General features: G+C 34.8%; 1 protein-coding gene across 5 annotated transcripts in view; it reads right to left on the bottom strand.

The window, feature by feature from the left end:
• Positions 1-23,072, bottom strand: part of AKAP9 (A-kinase anchoring protein 9) — a 152,621-nt gene that overhangs the window by 113,733 nt on the left and 15,816 nt on the right. For 3 of the 5 annotated variants that reach the window (XM_042917550.1, XM_042917567.1, XM_042917578.1), the window contains exons 2-6: positions 16,238-16,465; positions 12,729-12,773; positions 2,718-2,771; positions 2,182-2,352; positions 797-952 (exon numbers count right to left, since the gene is read on the bottom strand). In XM_042917550.1, coding sequence (XP_042773484.1) covers positions 797-952; positions 2,182-2,352; positions 2,718-2,771; positions 12,729-12,773; positions 16,238-16,465 — 654 coding nt within the window. Of the gene's footprint in view, positions 1-796; positions 953-2,181; positions 2,353-2,717; positions 2,772-12,728; positions 12,774-16,237; positions 16,466-23,072 lie in introns of those variants that run through there. The other 2 variants (XM_042917579.1, XM_042917558.1) reach the window with 2 other exon arrangements.

Below are 23,072 nucleotides of genomic sequence, written 5' to 3'. Positions count from 1 at the left end.
TAGGGAATAAACATCTTTTGGGATATTACTCAGCTCACAATTGCTCTCTGGGATATCTGCTAGATTCATAGGCTTGAAACCCAAGCAAACATGCTGTCATGGCTTATCAGATGAGTATGGGCACATCATACAAGCTGAACAGTTAAGATTATCCCATGACAAAGCAGAAAAAGTCTAATAAAATAGGGAAGACTAAGGCAGACCTACAGAAAGAAAAGGGGCCTGAAAGACAGTACTTCCTGGATTCCTGATATCCTTCTAGTTTCTGATTCCAATCCCTTTCAGAGGCCTGGTTGTATTTCCACCTTGAAATCTGTAATATAAGCCTGTATTTAAATTTCTCCCTTTTGCTTAACCTATCTCAAATTATTTTCTGTACTTGCCATCAGAAACCTTGATTAATACAATTACATTCTTATGGCTCGGATTAAAGGTAAATGGAATATATTCTGTCTGGATACCGTTTTAGAAAATAAAATAAAATCATACCAAGGTTGGCAAAGGTAGGATGTGGCTACATGTTAATTTCTGCAAAAATCCACCATCAGACTTAAAAGATATTGTAGGCTTTCAGTATACAGACAAGGATGAACAAAGAAAATAACAGCAAAGAAACCACAAAAGAACTAGTTAAATTCTTGGTTAACATAATAACAGGTGTTCGTTATTTTTTCCAACATGATACATTATAAGCAGATGTGATTTTAAGTTTAAATTTGTTTTAAAACTCATGAGCATTTTTTAAAAACTTCACTACCAAAAATCTAATAAATTTTGTTCTATTACTAATACTTACATGCTGGAACTGAATCTGTAATTTCTGACTTTGTTCTGTCAACTCTAAAAATTCTCTCATTGTCTCATCCTTTTCTCTTCTTGCTTGTTGTAAATTAGCAGTAAGCTGGGTTATGATGCCATCTCTTTGTTTAATGGCAGCTTCAAATTCTTGTAACTAAAAGACATCAGTGAAAGTATTAAGTGCCAGACTTACTTTCTTTGAAGTTTATATATTTTGAATTTTTTTTTTTTAACGTTTATTTATTTTTGAGACAGAGAGAGACAGAGCATGAACGGGGAGGGTCAGAGAGAGGGAGACACAGAATCTGAAACAGGCTCCAGGCTCTGAGCTGCCAGCACAGAGCCCAACGCGGGGCTCGAACTCACGGACGGCGAGATCATGACCTGAGCCGGTCGGCCGCTTAACCGACTTATTTTTAGAACAAAACTGATTATTAGTACAGGCAACTATTCAAAAATATACAAAACACATTGTCAGACTGTAATTAAAAAAAAATTTTTTTTTAATGTTTATTTATTTTTTAGAGAGACAGAGACAGAGCACAAGCAGGGAAGGGCAGAGAGAGAGAGACGGAGACAAAGATTCTGAAGCAGGCTCCAGGCTCTGAGCTGTCAGCACAGAGCCCGATGCAGGGGTCGAAATCACAGACCATGAGATCATGACCTGAGCCTAAGTCGAATGCTCAACCAACCAGGCCACCCAGGTGCCCGGGAAGATTATAATTTGTAAGCAATCTCATCCATATTTGAAAAAATTACCTTGCAGAAATTGGTTTTACTTCCAAAACAACTTAAAAAAAAATTACCTGATGAACAAAATACACTAGGTCTAACTTATCGATTATCTACTTCTAGAAGGACAAGTGCCTTTATATTCAGGGGTGCCCCAATCTGTTCCTAGGCAACATCATCATAGACATGTTCGATTCTCACTTGTTCCTGGAGAGGATGAAACTAAAATGTATTCTGTCGTCTTCATCAATGGTCTTTTTCACCTTGGTTTCATAACTGACTGCCACAAACAACAGATGTCATTTGAACCACAAGAGGTCCCTTTACAAGGACTCGCTGACATTTTTAATGAGTTTAAGTCATAACATTCTGATGCGGTTTGCACCATATTTTCTCTCAGGCTGATTACAAAAACATCTATTCTACTGAAGTGCTTTCAGCCTAGCTATCTCATAAAGTTAAACAAAAGATTCCAGATTGTATTACCCCTATTCACGGAATCTTAGTGTTAAGCAAGTTGTTTATGATATGTATAAGAATATTATGAGATAAGTTACTATGACTTAAGTTATGTACTATTTACATATGCTAGCATTCAAATTTCCTGTTTTTGCTTTTGTAACAAAACAAAGCCACATAAAGTAGGCATACCTGCTGTAACCCTTCAGTCCCGTAGGTGGCTCTCATTTCTTCTAGTTCTCTGTTCAGCTCTTCAATCTCATGTTGTTTGCCAGCCAATTCATTTTCCATCATCTCTAGGTGGGTCTGACTATACTGTGCTCCATGTTCAGAATAAGAATCATCAGCACCAAATTCTTCTTCCTAAATCAATCCAAGATATTTAATAATTCATACTAACAACATTCCTCAGGAAGAGGGATTCAAATATTGAATTCCATAGTAAAGTCCACTTTAAAATATCACTTATCAACTGAGAATTTACTGGAATGACTGGCTACTTTGTTATTAATGTGCTATATACCTTAAAAGCAAAAACAAAATATCTACAAATTTGGTTATAACTGAGCTTTATAACAAAAGACAGCTAATTTTGTTTTGTTAAACATTAAAAGCATTTAGAAATCACACACAGAAAGAAATGCATGCAGGAAACAGCTTTGTTAGTAAGCCAGATGGTTTTTGATAGTGTAAAACATTAGTATCATAAGTAGTTTTAAATACTGTACCCTTAATAAATTTGTGGGCTTTCCTGTTCTCACCACAAAACTGCAACCATTTACCTGTACAAAAACAATTTCCTGATATATTATGATTTTAGATAGAACTTTATTTAAAGCTAACAATTATAATTCTGCTAACTGTATTCGTGCATATTTTATGGATAGGGAAAATGCCTCATTGGCAAAAGAGATACAGCGATTAAACTTAAATATATAAAAGACATTATGATCATTTCAAATGCCAATGATTCCTAAAACACTTGAGGGCTTACAATGCAGAAGACATTGTACTATACATTTTTGTTTACATGAATCAAAGTTCTAAGTGCAGTTTATATTTTGTCTTCAGAAGGGGAATTATAGACCTCAAGTTACTAAAATCCTCTTCTACAAAATGCTGCCTTATAATCATTTAAATAATTGTTTTTTGATTAAGCTCTATTCATTTTAAAGTAAAATCATTTGCTTGTGCAAATTCACTGAAGGTTGGTAATCAGGTCAAAGGGTATGAGATGAAGAGGTAAACAACACTCCCCCAACTTTTCCCTGGGGAAATGACAGCCATGCCAACCCTAACTGATGTAGAGATTTTCCATAACATATTACTGCCTCTACCACAAACATTTGGGGATGGGAGGAAGAAGGATGACAGAGTACGTCTCCTGGGTTGACCTGGTGGGAGATTAATTTCAGGTCAATTAATCTATTTAACAATCTCCTCCTTCCCCCCCAACAGTGCACAAAAGAACTTTATTCCTGCTTACATCTTAATTACTCACAATTCTACATTAATAGAATTAATAGAACAGAATTCTACATTAATACAATCCAAGATAATGAAATTTTTACTGCTGAAGTATATAGGACAGGATATCCCAGAATTAGGGTATGAACCACATCCCTTTAAAAAGTGGAAGCACTGCAGCACCTAGCTGGCTCACTCAGTAGAGCATGTGACTCCTGACGTAGGGGACTCTGGACCTAGGGGTTGTGAGTTCAAGCCTGCCCCACTTTAGGTGTGGAGCCTACTTAAAATTTAAAAAAAAAAAAAAAAAAAAAGGTGAAGATACTATTTAGGAGTTCTTTAACAGAGTTTTTTATTCCTTGGTTTTTCTTAAAACTAAAGTAAAAAAAAAAAAAAAACCTCATCTTTATGGCAACACAATATTGCAGTATGTGAAAAACTATCAGAAGACAGGAGTACTAAATCTATTAAAATTATTAATATCAAGTCACTTGAAGTAACTTTCCAATTAAATCCTTCTAAATTTCAATTAGCTCTTCTTGATGCTGGAACAAAGCATTTTAATAAGCATCTGCTAAAATGTTTGCTTTATAGTAACAGTGTTATGAAATGGATTTTATGAAAAGCTTCAAATATAATAGTAAGCAATGGATACTCCTTAAGTGGAGATGATATAACTCTGTAATAAGTTACTGATTTATAATAATTGTATCCAATACATTATACAGCCAATGTTCAGCTTAATTTTTATCTTACTTAAGCAAAACTACATTTGAAAAACTCGTATGTATTGGCTTCTTAAAATACAAGACCATTTTCAAAACTTAATTACATGTTCTTATAATAAAATAAAAATCAGTATTAATAAATTTTAAAAATTTAATACCATGTAAATAGGTAAAAGATTATTCACCAGCACTAAACTAAAATAAACTATATTCTGAAGTTAGAATAGAAATACTCAGAATATTGGAATCACTAACAGTTAATATTAAATTATTCTATTGTTTTAATGTGGATAATATTTTATTGATACCTAAAGGATAGAGCATTCATCCCTTCTTACATTAGTCTTCTAACACCATACTTGGTAAACTGTAATATGAAAGTAAATTAATAACGTGAAACATGAAGATTAGATTGACAAACTCCTTCAGCTAAAGAAAAGCCTAAACTTCCCTTAATCTCCTTTTTTTACTGTGGCATTTGTCAAAGTTATGTAAACCTTTAGGCTGCACTAATATATTCTTTCTGAATTCACAGATTTACTCAATTTACATGGATAACATGTAGACTAGGGAAAGTACAATTCAGGTACATTTTAAATTTTAAAATGTTCTGTAGAGGTAAGTATCACCTCATAAAAATACTGCTATTCAGAAAGATTCAGAGGACGATCTTTTTTATAACCATAAAATGGCCTTCACACCAAAACTTTTTCCTTTCACTGGACATTAATTTAAAGACAGACTATTAATATCCTTATAATAATTTATACTTACACATATTCAAAAATATTAATAATGTTTTAATAAAGTAAGAATCTGATGGTTCCTAAAAGTGTATGAGAATTACAGGAGTTCAATGTGCCTAGGGGAAACTGGAGCTAAGTAACTAATGAGGCTAAAATCATTTATTGAAAGTCAAGTTGAATATCAAACACATTGCACAACTTAATATATATACAATTTTTAATTGTCAATTATACCTCAATAAAACTGATGCAGAGAGAGAGAAAAAAATAAGGTGAGACTAAAACAAAACAAAACAAAACAAAACAAAACACCATACCCAAGTCAAAGCTGGAAGGCTAAGTTTATATAACTTTATGGCTTAAGGCTATGTCTCCAACTCCAGCCTGCCATTTCAGAAATATCATGAACTGTATAAGCGACTTGGTTAAGAAGCACTGAATAATCACATGAAATCCATGAGAGTGTATGCTCTACTATCATTTCATCTTTCCATACTTAGCATAGCACATTTATTTACCTATCTTGTGTCTAGGTTGCCTACAATATTCACAGCTTCCTCCAGATAACCCTGCTCAAAGAGTATCAATAAAAATATTTCATGTTAATATGGCGTTTTGGATATGAAATGTCCCTTCATGAAGGACTTAACAGATTACATATAACTTAAATTAATTTGTAAGAAGGCTACTTTTTTATCCAGTCTGATTTCTCTAGTATATGTAATTGCATATATATTTACTCAAAACCGATCTTATTAGGTAGGTCATAGGAAAATATTATCTAATTATTTCTAAGCCTGAATCCATCAGTCAACCCAACAAGAATACCGGCCAAAGAAGTCAAGAAAATTAAATGCACACCATATTTATATGCAGAAAATTTCTAAACTAGTAATCATACTCTGAACTCCTTTTGAGAATAATTTGTTAAAAGAATTCTCATTAATCATTTCATATGCTTAGTGGGAAGAGCACATTTCTACTGAAGAACAGTAAAAAAAAAAAAAAAACCAAAACCTTTTTTGATTGTCTTTTATATACTAAACACCATACTAAATATTATCAGATAACCCTCACAATTACACTGTTAAGTAGGTATCTTTGTTTACAGATGAAAAAAACTACATTTCAGAGTTTCAGTGATGGGCCCCAGTTGATACACCACGGAGGTGATGAAGGTGAAATTTGAACACAAGTTTCCAAAGCCCCTGTTGTTTTATGTTACCTTACTTCCCCACAACCCAGAAAAATGACAGTGATATTTAAATAACACACAAGATAATTACGTAGCCCACAATTAAAAACTGTAATTTTGAAATTTTAAAAATACTCAAGGGCAAACAAGAGTAGTCAAGATTATTAAACACTGCAAACCTGGCATTTGTAATGAAGTTGTAATCTATGTGTTTCCTAGAAAGGAATTTCCTTTGGTGGGGAGGATGTGATACTAAGAGATAATTCCTTAAAATTTCCAATATGAAAAGAAATACAGGGTCAATTTACGTCTTAATTTACAAATTTCATTTACTGATGATTCTTCTGCCTCCTGAAAGTGTGACTATGGCTTACAAGTTCCCTGTAATTCTAGCTCCAGTCACACCAGTTTTAACATCACCAAAAGTAATGGCTAAAGCCTCCACAACTAGCCCAGTGTCATGGATTCAACCAGCCTCCATGTTAGTAATCTTAATGGGACACTACCAAATACTTCACAATCAATTTTTCTGCTGTTTTCTACAAAGTGAATATGTAACTTTGTCATAGCATAACCATTCTGAATCCAGGCCAAAATATATAATATCACAAGGGTTATGATTGAAATCTGGTCAATCTGTCAAAAATTATTTCATAAATACCTGTTTTCAATGTAATCTTCTAAGAAACTATTTTTTCAAATTATAGGTCATTATTCAATTTGGTTTTTGTGACCAGCATTAAAAAGAGAAAGTATCAAAGGATATGTCACATAGCAAAGAGAAGTATCTTTCCTGAAATTTTTGTTTGGAAAAAAATTTCACATGTATGTATAGGTATATATTTATTCATGTACACAATCATTCATGTATACAATAAAACATATATATAATTATACATGCAAATATATAGAAGTTATACACATATACACATAGAATATATTTCTTGTTGAATCATTGTGAACATATTCTAACTTTTATTTGCGGGATTTACATTTAAATATTACTTGTACCTTAATTCAAAACACATATTTATTAGGTATCACAGATAAATAGTTTGAATACATTTTTCTGGACCTCACAATACCCACCAGTTTTATAATTTAAAAAATCTAGGCAAAAAATATCTTATTGTAGCAAGAATTTCCAATATTATCGTTTTTTAAAAAGAGAACTTGCAAACCACAATCTTAATGTTTTTACCTTTCAAATCTATATTAACAAAAACTAAAGTTTACTCTCTTATCCCAAAAGTGAGAAAAAGGCTATATAAATTTAATCAAATTTCACAGGCATATAAGAGATGGTCTGACCTGTAGCCATTTGGCTTATTAAAAAAAAAAAAAATTCAACTTAGTGTAAAGAAAAAAATGCATTTTGTGCAGTCTTTGGGTGTCCCAAAGACAAAGGCAGTTCAAGAACAAAAATACCTGAAACTTTTAATCAAGAAAGACACTATAAGAATTATGGCATTATAATAGGGGTGCCTGGGTGGTTCAGTCAGCTAAGCAACCGCCTCTAGACTTCCCGATCTCATAGTTTGTGGGATCAAGCCAGGGCTGACAGTGTCAAGCCTGGCTGGGATAGTTTCTCTCCTTTTCCCTATGCCCCGCCTCTGCTTGTGCTCCTTTCATTTGCTCACACTCTCTGAATAAAAAGGAAGAAGAAGAAGAAGAAGAAGAAGAAGAAAGAAGGAAGGAGGAGGAGGGAGGAGGAGGGAGGAGGGAGGAGGAGGGAGGAGGGAGGAGGGAGGAGGGAGGAGGGAGGAGGGAGGAGGGAGGAGGGAGGAGGGAGGAGGGAGGAGGGAGGAGGGAGGAGGGAGGAGGGAGGAGGGAGGAGGGAGGAGGGAGGGAGGAGGAGGAGGAGAAGAAGAAGAAGAAGAAGAAGAAGAAGAAGAAGAAGAAGAAGAAGAAGAAGAAGAAGAAGAATTACTAAGGCATTATAAAGAGAGAGAGAGCCAAGTAGAAAGTTCCTGAGCTCACCTCTCCCCACAAACACACCAAGGCTGCAACTACATATACCCCAACTCATTGTCAGAGAACAACCTGAAGACTAGCAGAACAGGTTTTCCACAGCTAAAGATACAAAGAAAAAGCCACATGGAAAAGGGTAGGAGGAGCAGAGACACGATCAGAAACTAAACCTCCTGTGCAGCGACCCACAAGCAAGAGAGATCTCACAGGTGTGAAGGCCCTCCTCAAGGAGTGAGGGGTTCAAGCCCCACAGTGGGAAGCCCTCATACTGTGTATATGCACTGGAAATATGAGCCCCCATAAACATCTGGCCTTAAATTGGCTTAACTGGGGGAGCCAGAAGGCTATAAGAAACCAAGACTCTGCTCTTAAAAGGCCAGTGTACAGCATCACTTGCTCGGAGACCCAGGACAAGACAGCAGTTTGAAAAGCAGCTGGATTATATGTGAAAAAAAATTATTAATTTTAGGGTGTGTGCCCCAGGGGCAAGAATCTGCAGGAAGTTTTTCCAGGAATGGAAGTGCTGGCACGCACTATTTTTCTTGCCTTCCTTCAGCACAGCTGGGCCCTGGTTCTGACACTCTCTCTTCCTAGCACCACTCTCCCTGCCCTGGCGTTCCCCTGTGAACCCACCCCAACCTACTCAACTGCCCTGGCAGGGGCCCTTCCAAAGTGACTCCTGCTCTAGGGAGTCCCACCCACCTGCAGGCTCAAGACAGTGGCCACCAAGCCTCCCAGTCAGTCACACTGCGTACTACCCCACCCGCCAGCATACCTGCAGCTGCAGCCTAGCCTCTTGGCCAGCCTTGCCGGGGGCCAGCCCCGTCCACCAGTACAGCTACAGCAGCTGCAGCCCAGTCACCATTTGCAGATGATAAGATACTATATATAAAAAACTCTAAAGATTCCACTAAAACACTATCAGAACTAATCAATGAACTCAGTAAAGTTGCAGGACATAAAATTAATATACAGAAATCTATCGATTTCTATACTCTATCAACAAACTAGCAGAGAAATTAAGAAAAATACCATTTATAACTGCATCAAAAAGAATAAAGTATCTAGGAATAAATTTAACCAAGGAGGTGAAAGACCTGTACTCTGATACCTAGGGCACTGATGAAAGAAACTGAAGAGGACACAAATAAAGGGAAAGATAGACCATGCTCATGGGTCAAAAGAATTAGTACTGTTAAAAATGTCCATTCTACCCAAAGCAATCTGAACTATAATAGCATTTTCACAGAATAATCCTAAAATTTGTATGGAATCATAAAAGACCCCAAAAAACTGAAAAGTAATCTTGAGAAAGAAGAACAAAGCTGGAGGACACATAGTCCCTGATTTCAAACCATACTACAAAGCTACAGTAATCAAAACAGTATGATACTGGCACAAAAATGGATATATAGATCAATGGAACAGAACTGAGAGCCCAGAAATAAACCCATGTTTATATGGTCAATTAATCTATGACAAAGGAGGCAAAAATACACAATGGGAAAAAGATATTCTCTTCAATAAATGGTGCTGAAAACACAGGACAGCTGCATGCAAAAGAATGAAACCACTCTCTCACACCATACACAAAAATAAGCTCAAAATGGATTCAAGACCTGAAACCATAAAAGTCCTAAAAGAAAACATGGGGAGTAAACCCTTATACATCAATCTTAGAATATATTTTCTATCTGTCTTGTCAGGCAAGGGCAACAAAAGTAAAAACAAACAACTGAAACTACATCAAACTTAAAACTTTTTGCACAATGAAGGGAACCATCAACAAAATTAAAAGGCAACCTACTAAATGTACTAAATGAGAGAAGATATTTGTAAATGATAGATCTATTGAAAGGTTAATTTCCAGAATATATTAAAAAAACTCATAGCAGAGAGTATAATGCCAAGTGAAATAAGTCAGAGAAAAACAATACCATATGATTTCACTCATATGTGGAATTTAAGAAGCAAAAGAAATGAGCAAAGGAAAAAAAAAAAGAAACAAACAGACTCAACTATAAAGAACAAACTGATGAAGACTAGAGGAGAGATGGAAGGGAGATGGGTGAAATAGGTGATGGGGATTAAAGGGTATACTTATTATTATGAGCACTGAGTGTTGCAGAAAATTGATGAATCACTATATGTCTGAACCTAATATAACACTGTATGTTCATTATACTGGAATTAATAAAAAGAACTCATTACACTCAACACACACACACACACACACACACACACACACACACACTAATCCAATTAAAAAATGAGCAAGAGGGCCTGAATAGACATTCTTCCAAAGAAGACATACATATAGATGACCAACAAACAGGAAAAGATGCTCAACATCACCAATCATCAGGAAAATGCAAACTAAAACCACAATGAGCTATCACCCCACACTTGTCAGAAACACTATTTTCAAAAAACATGAAATAACAAGTGTTTCTGAAAACATGGGACAAAGGGAATTTTTGTGCATTGTCAGTGAGAATGTAAATTTGTGTAGCCATTATGGAAAACAGTATGGCAGTCCCTCAAAAAATTAAAAATGGAAATACCATGGGATGCATTAATTCCATTTCCAGGTATTTACCTAAAGAAAAGGAAAACACCAATTCAAAAATATATATTGCACCCCTATGTTTATTGTAGCATTATCTATAATAGCCAAGACATGGAAGCAACCTAAGTGTCCATCAACAAACGAATGAATAAAGATGTGGGGGGTGTGTGTGTGTGTGTGCACGTCTGTGTATAATGGAAGATTACTCAGCCATAAAAAGGAATGAAATATGTGACAACATGGATAAGTGAAATAAGTTAGAGAAAGACAAATACTATATAATTTCATCTATATGTAGAATTAAAAAACAAATGAACATATAAAACAGAAACAGACTTGTACATACAGAGAAAAAACAAACTGGTGGTTACCAGAGGGGAGGAAAAGTAGGGCAATGGGCTAAACAAGTAAAGGGGAATAAGAGATATAAACTTCAAATTATAAAATAAATAAGCTGCAAGGATGTAAAGTACAGCATAAAGAGTATAGTTAATAATATTGTAATAATCTTGTATGGTAAGGGCGCCTGGGTGGCTGTCAGTTAAGTGTTTGACTCTTGATTTCAGCTCAGGTCATGATCTCACAGTTTGTGAATTTAAGCCCTGAGTTGGAGCCCGATTCTCTCTCTCTCCTTTTCTCTCTGCCCCTCCCCTGCTCTTGTACACACTCTCTCTCAAAATAAACTTTAAAAAATAATAATTTTGTATGATAACAGGTGGTAACTACACTTATTGTGGGAGTATTTTGTAAGGTGTATAAATGTCAAATTACTATGTTGTACACTTGAGACTATTATAATATTTTGTATCAACTATACTTCAATTTTAAAATAATGAATAAAAATAAATTTTTTTAGGGGGGCCTGGGTAGCTCAGTTGGTTAAGTGTCTGACTTCGACTCAGGTCATGATCTTGCAGTTCATGATTTTGAACCCCATGTCGGGCTCTGCACTGACAGCACAGAGCCTAAAGCCTGCTTCAGATTCTGTCTCCCTCTCTCTCTGCCTCTCTCCTGCTTGTGTTCTCTCTCTCTCTAAAAAATAAGCCTTAAAAATTTTTTTCAATAAAATTTTTTAAAAGAATATAAGGCATTACAGAAAAGGAAAAACAGTGTTGTTTTCATATGTAAGTTTCAAATTTAAATTCTCAAGGCTAGATTTTCTGAATTGCAAGCTGTGATTTTAAACTGAGATACTTCCCATATAGGCAACTTTATATAGCGTAAACCAGGTGCCAATTTTAACCCTGGTTAATTATTTTCCTGATCAGATTACTAATAAGTATATTCCCAGCTTTTAAGCACATTAAACTTTTGGAGTATCAAAGTTTTCACTCCTATTAGCACTTCAAAACAGTAATTTGTTCATTTAAGAATATTAAGTTGTCTTTTTTCCCCCTTGTATTAGAAACCTACAATATACCAAAACTTATGGAATACAATGAGTGGCCGAACTATTTAAAGTAAAGAATAATTTTCCATATTCTCAAATTCTGGACCAAAGAAATGACAATGATACCTAAAAGAATAATAAAATGATAACATATGACATATATTAACAACACATAAAGAAGATATTTCCTAATGTGACAAATGCCTACATTACATGTTATCACCTATTTTAAAAATCACTGCTGCAACATTAATTTCAATAAATGAATTCATATAATTCTACAGAATTCAAGCATTTGTAAAAAGCATTATTTAAAATGTGAAATAGTCTGAATAATGAAATATTTTACGGTGTTGAATATGGATACCTTATGACAATCGTGTATCCTAGAATCTCAATATCACTTTCCTAGAAACTCAAGGCCTCTATTTAATTAAGGTCCAAGCTATGCAAACAGATTTAAGACCTTAGTTAACAATCTGCAAAAATATATAGAGAAAAACATAAACCTTCAGGTTTTCTAGGTCATTTACATTATATTTTGTTATGCTATATTTCATTATATTTATAAAAATACATAAGCATGTGAGTTGCAAGAAATAAAGTATTAATAATCAAGAAGTTTCAAAATCAATATAAAAAGTCAATCATACATAGTATTAATTTTTCTTACCTCTGAACTATAATCATCTGCTGTAGTTGAAATTTCACTTTCTGGCTAAAACAAAAGTAAAAATCGATTAGATTAAGGTCTTTTTTCCCTCCCACTGTACTCTATCAACCCATTACAATTAGTAACATATGATAGAAAACTCACATAAAAATATCACTAAAAAAACTAGTAAAAATTATTCAAGCCTTTAAAAAAATTTTTAAAGTATGTGGATTTTATTTTATTCATTTATTTTTTAAGTAAGCTCTACACCCAAGGTGGGGCTTGAACTTACATCCAACCCTAAGATCAAGAGTCACATGCTCTACTGACTAAGCCAGCCAGGTGCCCCCAAACCTGTAAAATTTTCACTGATTATGAATCACAATGGCTATATAACACATATGCTATTTATCACAAGGCATTTTTCTAAATATAAATGTATCAAGAGGTAATTCATTTGTAAGACAAAAGCACCAAATAAGGTATCATCCCTCAAATTCTTACGTCTCTTTTAAATAAAAGATATTTATTAAAATGTTAGTCAAAAGGGTTCAATTTTTCCAAAAAGAAAAATCATTGGGGTGCCTGGCTCAGTTGGTAGAGCACATGACTCTTGATCTTGGGGTCATAAGTTTGAGACCCATGTTGGACCTAGAGATTAATTAAAAAAAAAAAAAAGGTTAAAAAAACCATCAAATCTTGATGCTAGAAAAGGAATAACAACTTGAAGAAATGTAACAGTCTTGTTGTTATTAACACCTTTGAAGCTTATAAAACACTTTCTAAGACATCCCTGTTTCATCCTTACATCCCTGGAATTTGGGTATGAGGTGAATGGCTTTTCCAAGCTTCCCTCAGCTTATAGGTACTAGAAAGAGTCAAGGAGGAAACTTAAATTTTTACTGCTTTTACTGTTCACCCACTCATCTAAGAATCTCATTTTACAAGTGAGAAAAGAGACCTAGATAGTCATTCAACAAAAATAAACCATCATTGACTCCTTTCTCACCTAGACTTTAAGGAAATTTTATTCAGCACTCAATACCAAGTTCTAAGCCTACCTACTCTCTGATGTAGTAATTGATGCCAAGAACAGAAATAAACTTAACCCTATTCTAAAATTCTGTCTCGGTGATTCCTAACTTATGTGACCCTCTTTTAAATCAAAAATACCTTTTTTAGAAAAACATTTACCGTTTATTTATTTTTTTTGAGAGACAGAGACAGAGCATGCGTGGGGGAGGGGCAGAGACAGAGAAAGGGAGACACAGAATCCGAAGTAGGCTCCAGTTGTGAGCACAGAGCCTGACTCAGGGCTTGAACTCACAGACTGTGAGATCATGACCTGAGCCAGTCGGACGCTTAACTGACTGAGCCACCCAGGCACCCCAAATCAAAAATACTTTTATGACTGGGGCACCTGGGTGGCTCAGTCAGTTAAGCGCCTGACTTCGGCTCAGGTCATGATCTCGCGGTCCGTGAGTTTGATCGCCGCATCAGGCTCTGTGCTGACAGCTCAGAGCCTGGAGCCTGTTTCAGATTCTGTGTCTCCCTCTCTCTCTGACCCTCTCCCGTTCATGCTGTCTCCCCCTATCTCAAAAATAAATAAACGTTAAAAAAAAAATACTTTTATGACCTAAGCCCTCATGGTTCATGCACTTATACCCTTTAACCAGCTATAGATTAAATGTATATACTGTGTACTAAAAGCTGTGGTACTGAGGATAAAATGGTGAGCAAGACGTTCTTTGCAGTGGAAATGCTAACTCTAGTGAAAAGCCCAGATACTGATATGTTTTGCAGAAAAAATAACAAATACATATGCAAACTATAGCAACACCAGAGTTTATTTCAAGATAAAGAAAAAGGAAAGTATGGCCCATACATAAGAAAAACAGCAGTCATTAGAAACAGTCCCTAGCCATTTTAAATATGGTCAAGTGAATAAAATTAAGTGAATAAAATAAAGTCTAAAACACTAAAGAAAACTATAAGGATACTGCCTTACAAAATAGAGAAGATCACTAAAGAGAAATAACTTAGAGCCAAAGAGGAGAATCTGGCTTGCTCCATCGGTGAAGCATACGATTCTTGATCTTGGGGCTGTGAGTTCATGTCCCATGCTGGGTGTAGAGATTGGTTTAAAAATTTTTTTTAATAATAAATTAAAAAGGGGGGCACTGAGTGGCTTAGTCGGTTAAGTGTCCGATTTCGGCTCAGGTCAAGATCTCATGGTTCATGAGTTCAAGCCCTGTGTTGGGTCCTATGCTGACAGCTCAGAGCCTGCAGCCTGCTTCAGATTCTGCCTCCCTCTCTCTCTGTCCTTTCCCCACTTGCCCTCTGTCTCTCTCAACTATAAATAAGCATTTAAAAAATTTTTTTAAATTAATTAATTAAAAGTAAAATAACTGAAATGAAAAATTCATTAGAGGGGCTTAACAGATCTGAGGAAGAAGAAGAAAGAATCCACAAACTTTAATATAGTTCAACTGAAATTAGGCAGTCTGAAGATAAAAACAAGAATGAAGAAAAATGAACAGAGCATCAGATCTGTACAACAATATCAAACATACCAACATGCATAACAGGAGATCCAGAAGAAGGGGACAGAAAGGAGCAGAAAGAATATTTGAAAATACAATGTCTGAAAACTTCCCAAATTTGATGAAAAACACTAATCTACATATCCAAGATGCTCAATAAGTTCTAAGTAGGAAAATCTCAAAAAGATTCATTCTTAGGATGAACAGCAAATCTCTAACATTCCTGACCTCTTGAATAAAGCTCAAATCCTAAATAATATCTAAGTCTTTCTGTTTCCACATAAACATAACAGGGCACAATCCAAATTATAATTATTATCTGCCTTTTCCACCACTCTTTCTCCTAAGCATCCCAACCTTCTTTACTCCTGGTCTTAGTTGGTGGCTCATCCCACCCACCATCCCAATCCACTTTTAAATTCTCCCTCTTTGCCGTATTCTGGAAATTACACCATTAATGAGAGGAAGAAAACTAGCCTCTGTTTAGGGCCTTCTCTGGGCCAGGTGCAATCTCCTGCCCCACATCTTTACCACCACTCATCCCCATCATTCTGTGATCCTTTTAAAACTAAACTTCCTACAGTTTCCAAATCACATCACACACAGTTTCATGTCTTTGTGAATGCTGCTTCTTTACCACAGAGGTTGTCTTGCCTACTTCTTTGCTGATAGCTAAAGCCGATTTAGCATTCTCCCAAATCATGGTATTCTAGGGTACCATATGCATTTTTGTTACCACAGCTGTAATCAGAGTACACAGCCTATCTTACATCTACCTTCCCCCCTAGACTGACTTTCCTAAAGGGCAGAGATGGTCATATCTACCTTTGCATCCGTGGTGCTGAATCCTTGATATATCACAGTTGTATTACAAATGTTTGTTGAATCAAGCACACAAAAACTGCACAGGGTGCTAATGAGTACTGTTACTACAACAACTTTCCACTTAGAATTCTAATGTTCAAAATTTAAATGAATACTTACTTCAACAAAGATCTCGTCACGTTTGATTATTGTGGATTCAGGAGTCACAGCTGTCCCTACTCTCTGAGAACTATTTATGTACATTTCATCACTCCGTGACTGCTCAAGATTCAAAGCATGGTATGCTGACACATCTTGTTTACTGCTTGAAGTTTTCTTCTTTTTTTTCTGCTTCTTAGAAGGATTCTGTCCATCAGACTGAGCTTTCCTTTGTCGAAACTGGGCAAGCTACAGAAAAAAAGAAGTTGTCATTATCATTAGATACTTGCTTTTTTCATAGTGGTGATCAAGAAAAAGTATCTGTGGAGTTACTTTCTTTACAAGATCAAATCATCAGTGAAATAATAAAGGACAGCTATTAGAATCCTTAATATAACTACTGAATTGCAAAGAAGTAAGATACTTCTGAATAATGCTATTCAAATACTGAGAACTGAAAACGTCACGTCTAAAGAAAAAAAATTAGCCCAGAGATAGGCAGAATAAGGGAAAACAGGCACTCTCAGTCACTGCTTGGTCAGAGTGCAATCTCTGGATAAGAGTTCTAAATGCATTTGCTTTGTGAAATTTCTGGGATTTCTAATTTATACTAAATGTAATTAGTCCATGCAAAAGATTTAGTTGTACAAATGATCACTGCAGCCTTGTATCCGATGGGAAAAATTTTGAAATAATTCAAATGTCCAACAACAGTGCTTCCTATCCCCTAACCATCTGCACATCATCAGCAGCACTTCTGCAATGTCCTACTGCCATCTGTACTCATCATTAACTTAACATGTTTTAACTAGCATACTTATCTAAATTTATTTTAAAAGGAGATTTTCTATCCTGGTGTAAATTAAAAGCTAGTATTACTTGTGATTTCCTTAAATAAAACAGTAAACAGAAATGAATGTAATGAAAAATAAAACTACATTAAAATTTTAGTTAGGTATTACTGCTGAAGGTTATAGAGCAACAGGCAAGTGTTAAAGGAATATTAAGGATATATGAGCAAATAGACTTTTAGCTTATTGTAAGCAGATGGGATGAAAAAAAAACTAGAAAGGTATTAACTTTCTTACAGTACTATTCACTATTATTTAATACTGAATCAGGATACCACCTAAAATATCTTGTCACCACCTAAAATCAGAAGTATGCATTACATACTTTGGGCAATACTGGATTAACTCAATTAAAGCAATATTAATGTAAATCATCAATAATAATAAAGATGTTGATACAAAAAACATGAAAAAATAACATGTTTATTACAGTAGTATATATAAAATAACATGCAATAGAACTGTTTCTTAATAAAATGAAAATGGTGTCCATCTTTTTCTCTTTTTCAACAAAGACACAGCCTTCAACAATTCTAACTAGCTTGAATTTTAATAACATTATACACATAGGCATAAATTCTGAAAGAATATAGCCACAACTTTGGTATCTCTCAAGATTGGTTGGAGATTACAGGTATTTTTCCTTATACTTATTCAAAATTTGCTTTTTTATGCAACAAATTTTCTAAATTTTATATGAAGCAACAACTAACCACCAATTATTAAATTTAATTTGAGCTATTTGATCATTGAGAGGAAAGAAACAAAGCATAGGAACAGGTGTAAACCCCTTTGTGTCTTAAAAAGAAGAAATATAGTATCAGTATATTAATTATATAACTACTTAGACCAAGCACATATGATATGAGGTATTAAAGCAATCTTAATAATGATGCTGATATTAACTATCAAAATATGTGACAAATACCAGAACCCAAAGAATAACATACAGCGTATTTTATATTTATTTTGTCTGTTGCTGATGAAGAAAAGTATGACCTATATAAAAGTGATTACTTAATAAATATGTCTAATTCATAAATCGGAAATATCAATCACTGACTTTGTAGAATGTAAAAATAGATCACATTAAAAAAAATTTTTCCCCAGTTATTTAGCAACTAGCCTGTTTTCCTACTTCATGCCTGCTTAAGGAACAGATGCAAGACCAGTTGCCTCTATTTGTACATTAGTAAGCTGCTGGAATGCATTTAAACTACTTTGGAGGATAGCAAATCCTCCATTAAAAATAAACGAACTGAAACACTATTATATATTATCTGTAAATAGAATCAAAGTCTAGGCACATTTTAAAAAGATCCTGCGGAGAGCACAAAACTAAGAAAAATGTTAATAATGACATTTTTAATATTTAAGTTCAACTTCAGAAACTTCTTAAAATTCCATGTTGTGGGGGCGCCTGGGTGGCGCAGTCGGTTAAGCGTCCGACTTCAGCCAGGTCACGATCTCGCGGTCCGTGAGTTCGAGCCCCGCGTCAGGCTCTGGGCTGATGGCTCGGAGCCTGGAGCCTGTTTCCGATTCTGTGTCTCCCTCTCTCTCTGCCCCTCCCCCGTTCATGCTCTGTCTCTCTCTGTCCCAAAAATAAATAAAAAATGTTGAAAAAAAAATTAAAAAAAAAAAAAAAAAATTCCATGTTGTGTTAGAAAAAATACCCAGAGGAAGATATAAAGATGAAGAATTTTGTTTGAAATTCCCATTTGTTTTATATATATATATACATATACACACACACATATATAATTTATAATATTTAAAAATTTTTAATGTTTCTTTATTTTTGAGTGCGTGCAGGGGAGGGGCAGAGAAAGAGGGAGACACAGAATCCGAAGCAGGCTCCAGGCTCTGAGCTGTCAGCAGAACCCGACGTGGGGCTTGAACCCACAAACTGTGATATCATGACCTGAGCCACCCAGGCACCCTTATATTTAATATTTATTTCTATGTACAAAGGAGAAAACTAAAACTGCATTATAAAAAATTTTATTTTTTAAGAAACACCTCTGAGACAACAGTATCCAAGGCTAAATGAACCCAAATGCAAAAGTTATTAATGGACAGATATGGATTAAAAGTAAAATGGATCTTGGGGTACCTGGCTAGCACAGCTGGAGGAGCACAAGACTCTAGATCTCAGGGTTGAGATTTCGAGCCCCACATGGGGGATAGTGGTTACTTAAAATAAATAATTTTTTTGTTTAAAAAGTAGAATGGTTCTATTATGGTGTTCAGAACAAATCACTTCACTTCTAAGAACATAAAATTACCAAGACACTGTTTTGGGTCTTTTACTGATAATATGAAGTCATACTATATTTTCAGAACAATTAATCAGAAGGTAAACTGCATGAGGGTAAGGACTTTTGTTCTCCTCACAGCTATATATTCAAAGTCTAGAAGAGTACTCAAAAAATACACGTTGAGTGAAAAAAAAGATAATTTATCTTTTACAAAAAGTCAACACTAAACAATCATTTTAAGCACTGATCCACAGAACCAGACAATTAAGATGACATAATAGGCATATCTAATTCTACTATATAAAAAAGTTCCATAGTCTTAGAAATAAAATTAGCAATTAAACGAATTAAAACACAAAATCATCCCTCTTTCCATCTCTTCCTCCATCAGGCAAAAAACAAAACAAGACAAAATTCTCAAAAATAATGCCCACAATAGCTTTTTAGCAAGAGTTCTGTTTCATAAAAATGTATAAAGAACTTATATAACTCAACAACAAAAAAAAATCTGACTAAAAATGAACAGAGGATATGAAGAGACATTTCTCCAAAGAAGACATATACATGGCTAACAGATGCATGAAAATATACTCAACGTCACTAATAATCAGGAAAATGCAAATCAAACAACAATAAGATATCACTTTACTCCTGTCAGAATGGCTAGAATCAAAAACACAAGAAACAACAAGTGTTGGCAAGGATGTGGAGAAAATGAAAACCTTTGTGCACTGCTGCTGAGAATGCATATTGATGCAGCCACTGTGGAAAACAGAATGGAGGTACCTCAAAAAATTAAAAATAGAATTACCATATGATCCAGTACTCCCACTACTGGATATTTACCTAAAGGAAATAAAAACAGTAATTTGAAAAGACATATACACCCCTATGTTTATTGCAGAATTATTTACAATAGCCAAGATACGGAAGCAACCTAAGAGTCCACTGATAGACAAATGGATAAGAAAGATGTGGCACATATATACAATGGAATATTACACAGCCATAAAAAATGAGGTTGTGCCATTTGAGACAATGTGGATGGACCTCCTGGGCACTATATTAAGTGAAATAAGTAAGATTGAGAAAGACAAATACCATAAAATTTCATTCATGTGGAATTAAAAAAAAAAACAAAACAGGGGCACCTGGAGGCTCAGCTGGTTAAGCATCCAACTCTTTATTTTAGGTTCTTTATTTCATGAGTTCAAGCCCCACATTGGGCCCTGCACTTACAGCGCAGAGCCTGCTTGGGCTTGTCTCACTCTTCCTCTCTCTTCCCCTCCCCCCTGCACACACTCTCTCTCTCAAAATAAACAAACATTTAAAAAATAATAACAAACAGAAAAGAGACAGATTGTTAAATACAGAGAAGAAATTGTAGAGGGGAGGTGGCTAGGGAGACAGGTGACTGAGAGTACACTTATCCTGATGAGCGCAGAGAAATATATAAAATTGCTGAATTGTTATATCGTACACCTGACACTAATATAATACTGTATGTTAATTATACTTTGAGTTTTAAAAATAAATAAAACCCACAACTGTTTTTCAGCAAGAGTTCTGTTTCACAAAAATGTGAGAGAGGGAATAAGATCATACCATAAATCTAATTTCTTATAGCTATTTAAGCTATTTTTATTTTAAATCTGTAAAGTGGCAAGCTAGCAGATAAGCAAAAATCAGAAACTCTACTCAATTAGCTAATCATCTGATATTGAAATGATACACTTTAAATTACTGGGAAAACATTTATTCTAAAACATGCTGAAACTTCAGACTACAGCCATCTGTGTTTGTCATTTGGAAGCCAATTATAAAAATGTTAACATATGTAGGCACAGAAATAGTTGCAAGATTTACTGGAAAGATATTATGTCCACATACACTTGTCTTTCAAAACGAATTCAGGTCTCAAGCAAGTATCTTACTTTAATTAGAACATGAATAAATGAGTAAACAAAAATGACTGATAATTTATTCCTTAAGTTCAATATTTATAAGTAATCATTCTCAATAAAACAAGAAACTTAAAAAATGTGGTATAAAAACATGTCAAGTTTTTATAATGGCAGTTCAAAAAAACTACTAATTGTAATATTTGTTTATTGAGTATTCATTGAGTGTTTATCATGTGCTAGGCACAGTGCTAGACATGAATCAAAATACATAGTCCTACTAGTATGATCTTTTAGTCAAGGCCAGCCCATTACTTCACTGAGTTGTAAGAAACAAAAGTTTGTGTAAAATTTCATGAACAAAAGTACTCCTATATATACATCTTTAAAGAGATGGTACAGGAGCCTCTCATATCCTGATTTCCTCAAAGAAGGCTTTCTGTAAGAGGTGTGGTTGTGGAATTTTATATCTGTGAACGAAATTACTCAGCGTATGACAGGTATTAAGTAGTTCATTTATTTAAAAAATATTTATTGACTGCCTATCATGTATCCACCACTGTGCTAAAGGCGGAGCAGGTAGTAATGAATCAAATAGATACAAACAGTACTGCTATGAATTCTAATCGAGGTAGGAAGAATATATATAAACACAGAAATATATCATTTCAAGAGATAAAAAGCACTCTGAAAAAAAGTACAGGTACTAAAGAAAGCCTACGATGGAAAGACCTAATATGGTCGCGGATGTAGGGAGAGGTCAGGGAATATCAACTAGAAAAAAAGAATGTGGAAGCTGAGATTTAAAGACAAATAGGCATTACTTGCCTAAGATCATAATCAGTTAAGTGGCAAAAGAGAACAAGAACACCTGACTCCAAATCCAGTAGTTTTTCCATGATGCCAATTTATATTCCACGCATTCTGAGTTCCTTTTCCTCCCTCGTTTGTCATTATACTTTAAATCCCAGAATGCCAAATTTAAAGGCATGAATATACGAAATCACCAAACCAACAAACACTTTTTTGACAAGACTGGGAGAAAAACACACCCAAACCAACACACACACACCCAAAAAGAACATTATAAAATATTTTTTGAATGTTATCTAGTCTCTCCAGTTTCCAAAAACAGCTGTAAGTTGAGCCATTTTCTATTTTTGCTGTAGAAAATTTAAGAAATCCTAATTAATTCTAATTACGGTGACTATTGGTACTTGTCAGTGCTGCCTTTAAACCTTTTTAATATTCCTTAATGAATGTTGCACAAGAATGCTGTACAAACTATTACAACAAAACTCCAGGGGCCTAACTATGGAAACAAAAAGAAGATTACAACAGTTGACCCAAAGACAATTTGTATGTAGGGCAACTGAAAAGCAAAGAAGACAAAAGCAACATTTTAAGGATGCTCTGAAGCATATTTTCCAAATAACAGTGCCAAATAGCCCCCAACATATCAGATATGGAAAAGACCTCAGAAATTTATATTTAAGTCCCTAGTCTTATTCATATACTATAATCTCATTCAATGTAGATTTTTTTATTAGTTTTGGAACACCATGTCTGAGAAGAAAACAGATTCTGCAGTCTAAGGAATCACCTTAATTTTGCACATTTTAACACATTTCATTGTATGGCACATAGTAGGCACAAACATTTGTTGAATGAAAGTCATGTTTCAGGGGTGCCTGGGTGGCTCAGTCGGTTAAACATCCGACTCTTGGTTTTGGCTCAGGTCATGATCTCACGGTTTCGTGAGTTCGAGCCTCACAGAGGGCTCTGTGCTGACGGTGTGGAGCCTGCTTGGGATTCATATTCTCTCTCTCTCTCTCTCTCTCTCTCT

The sequence above is a fragment of the Panthera leo genome, chromosome A2 (genome assembly GCF_018350215.1).
Source record: "Panthera leo isolate Ple1 chromosome A2, P.leo_Ple1_pat1.1, whole genome shotgun sequence".
Lineage (NCBI taxonomy): Eukaryota > Metazoa > Chordata > Mammalia > Carnivora > Felidae > Panthera > Panthera leo.
The sequence above is the reverse complement of the archived record's forward strand: the minus strand, read 5'-3'. Positions and strand labels throughout refer to the sequence as shown.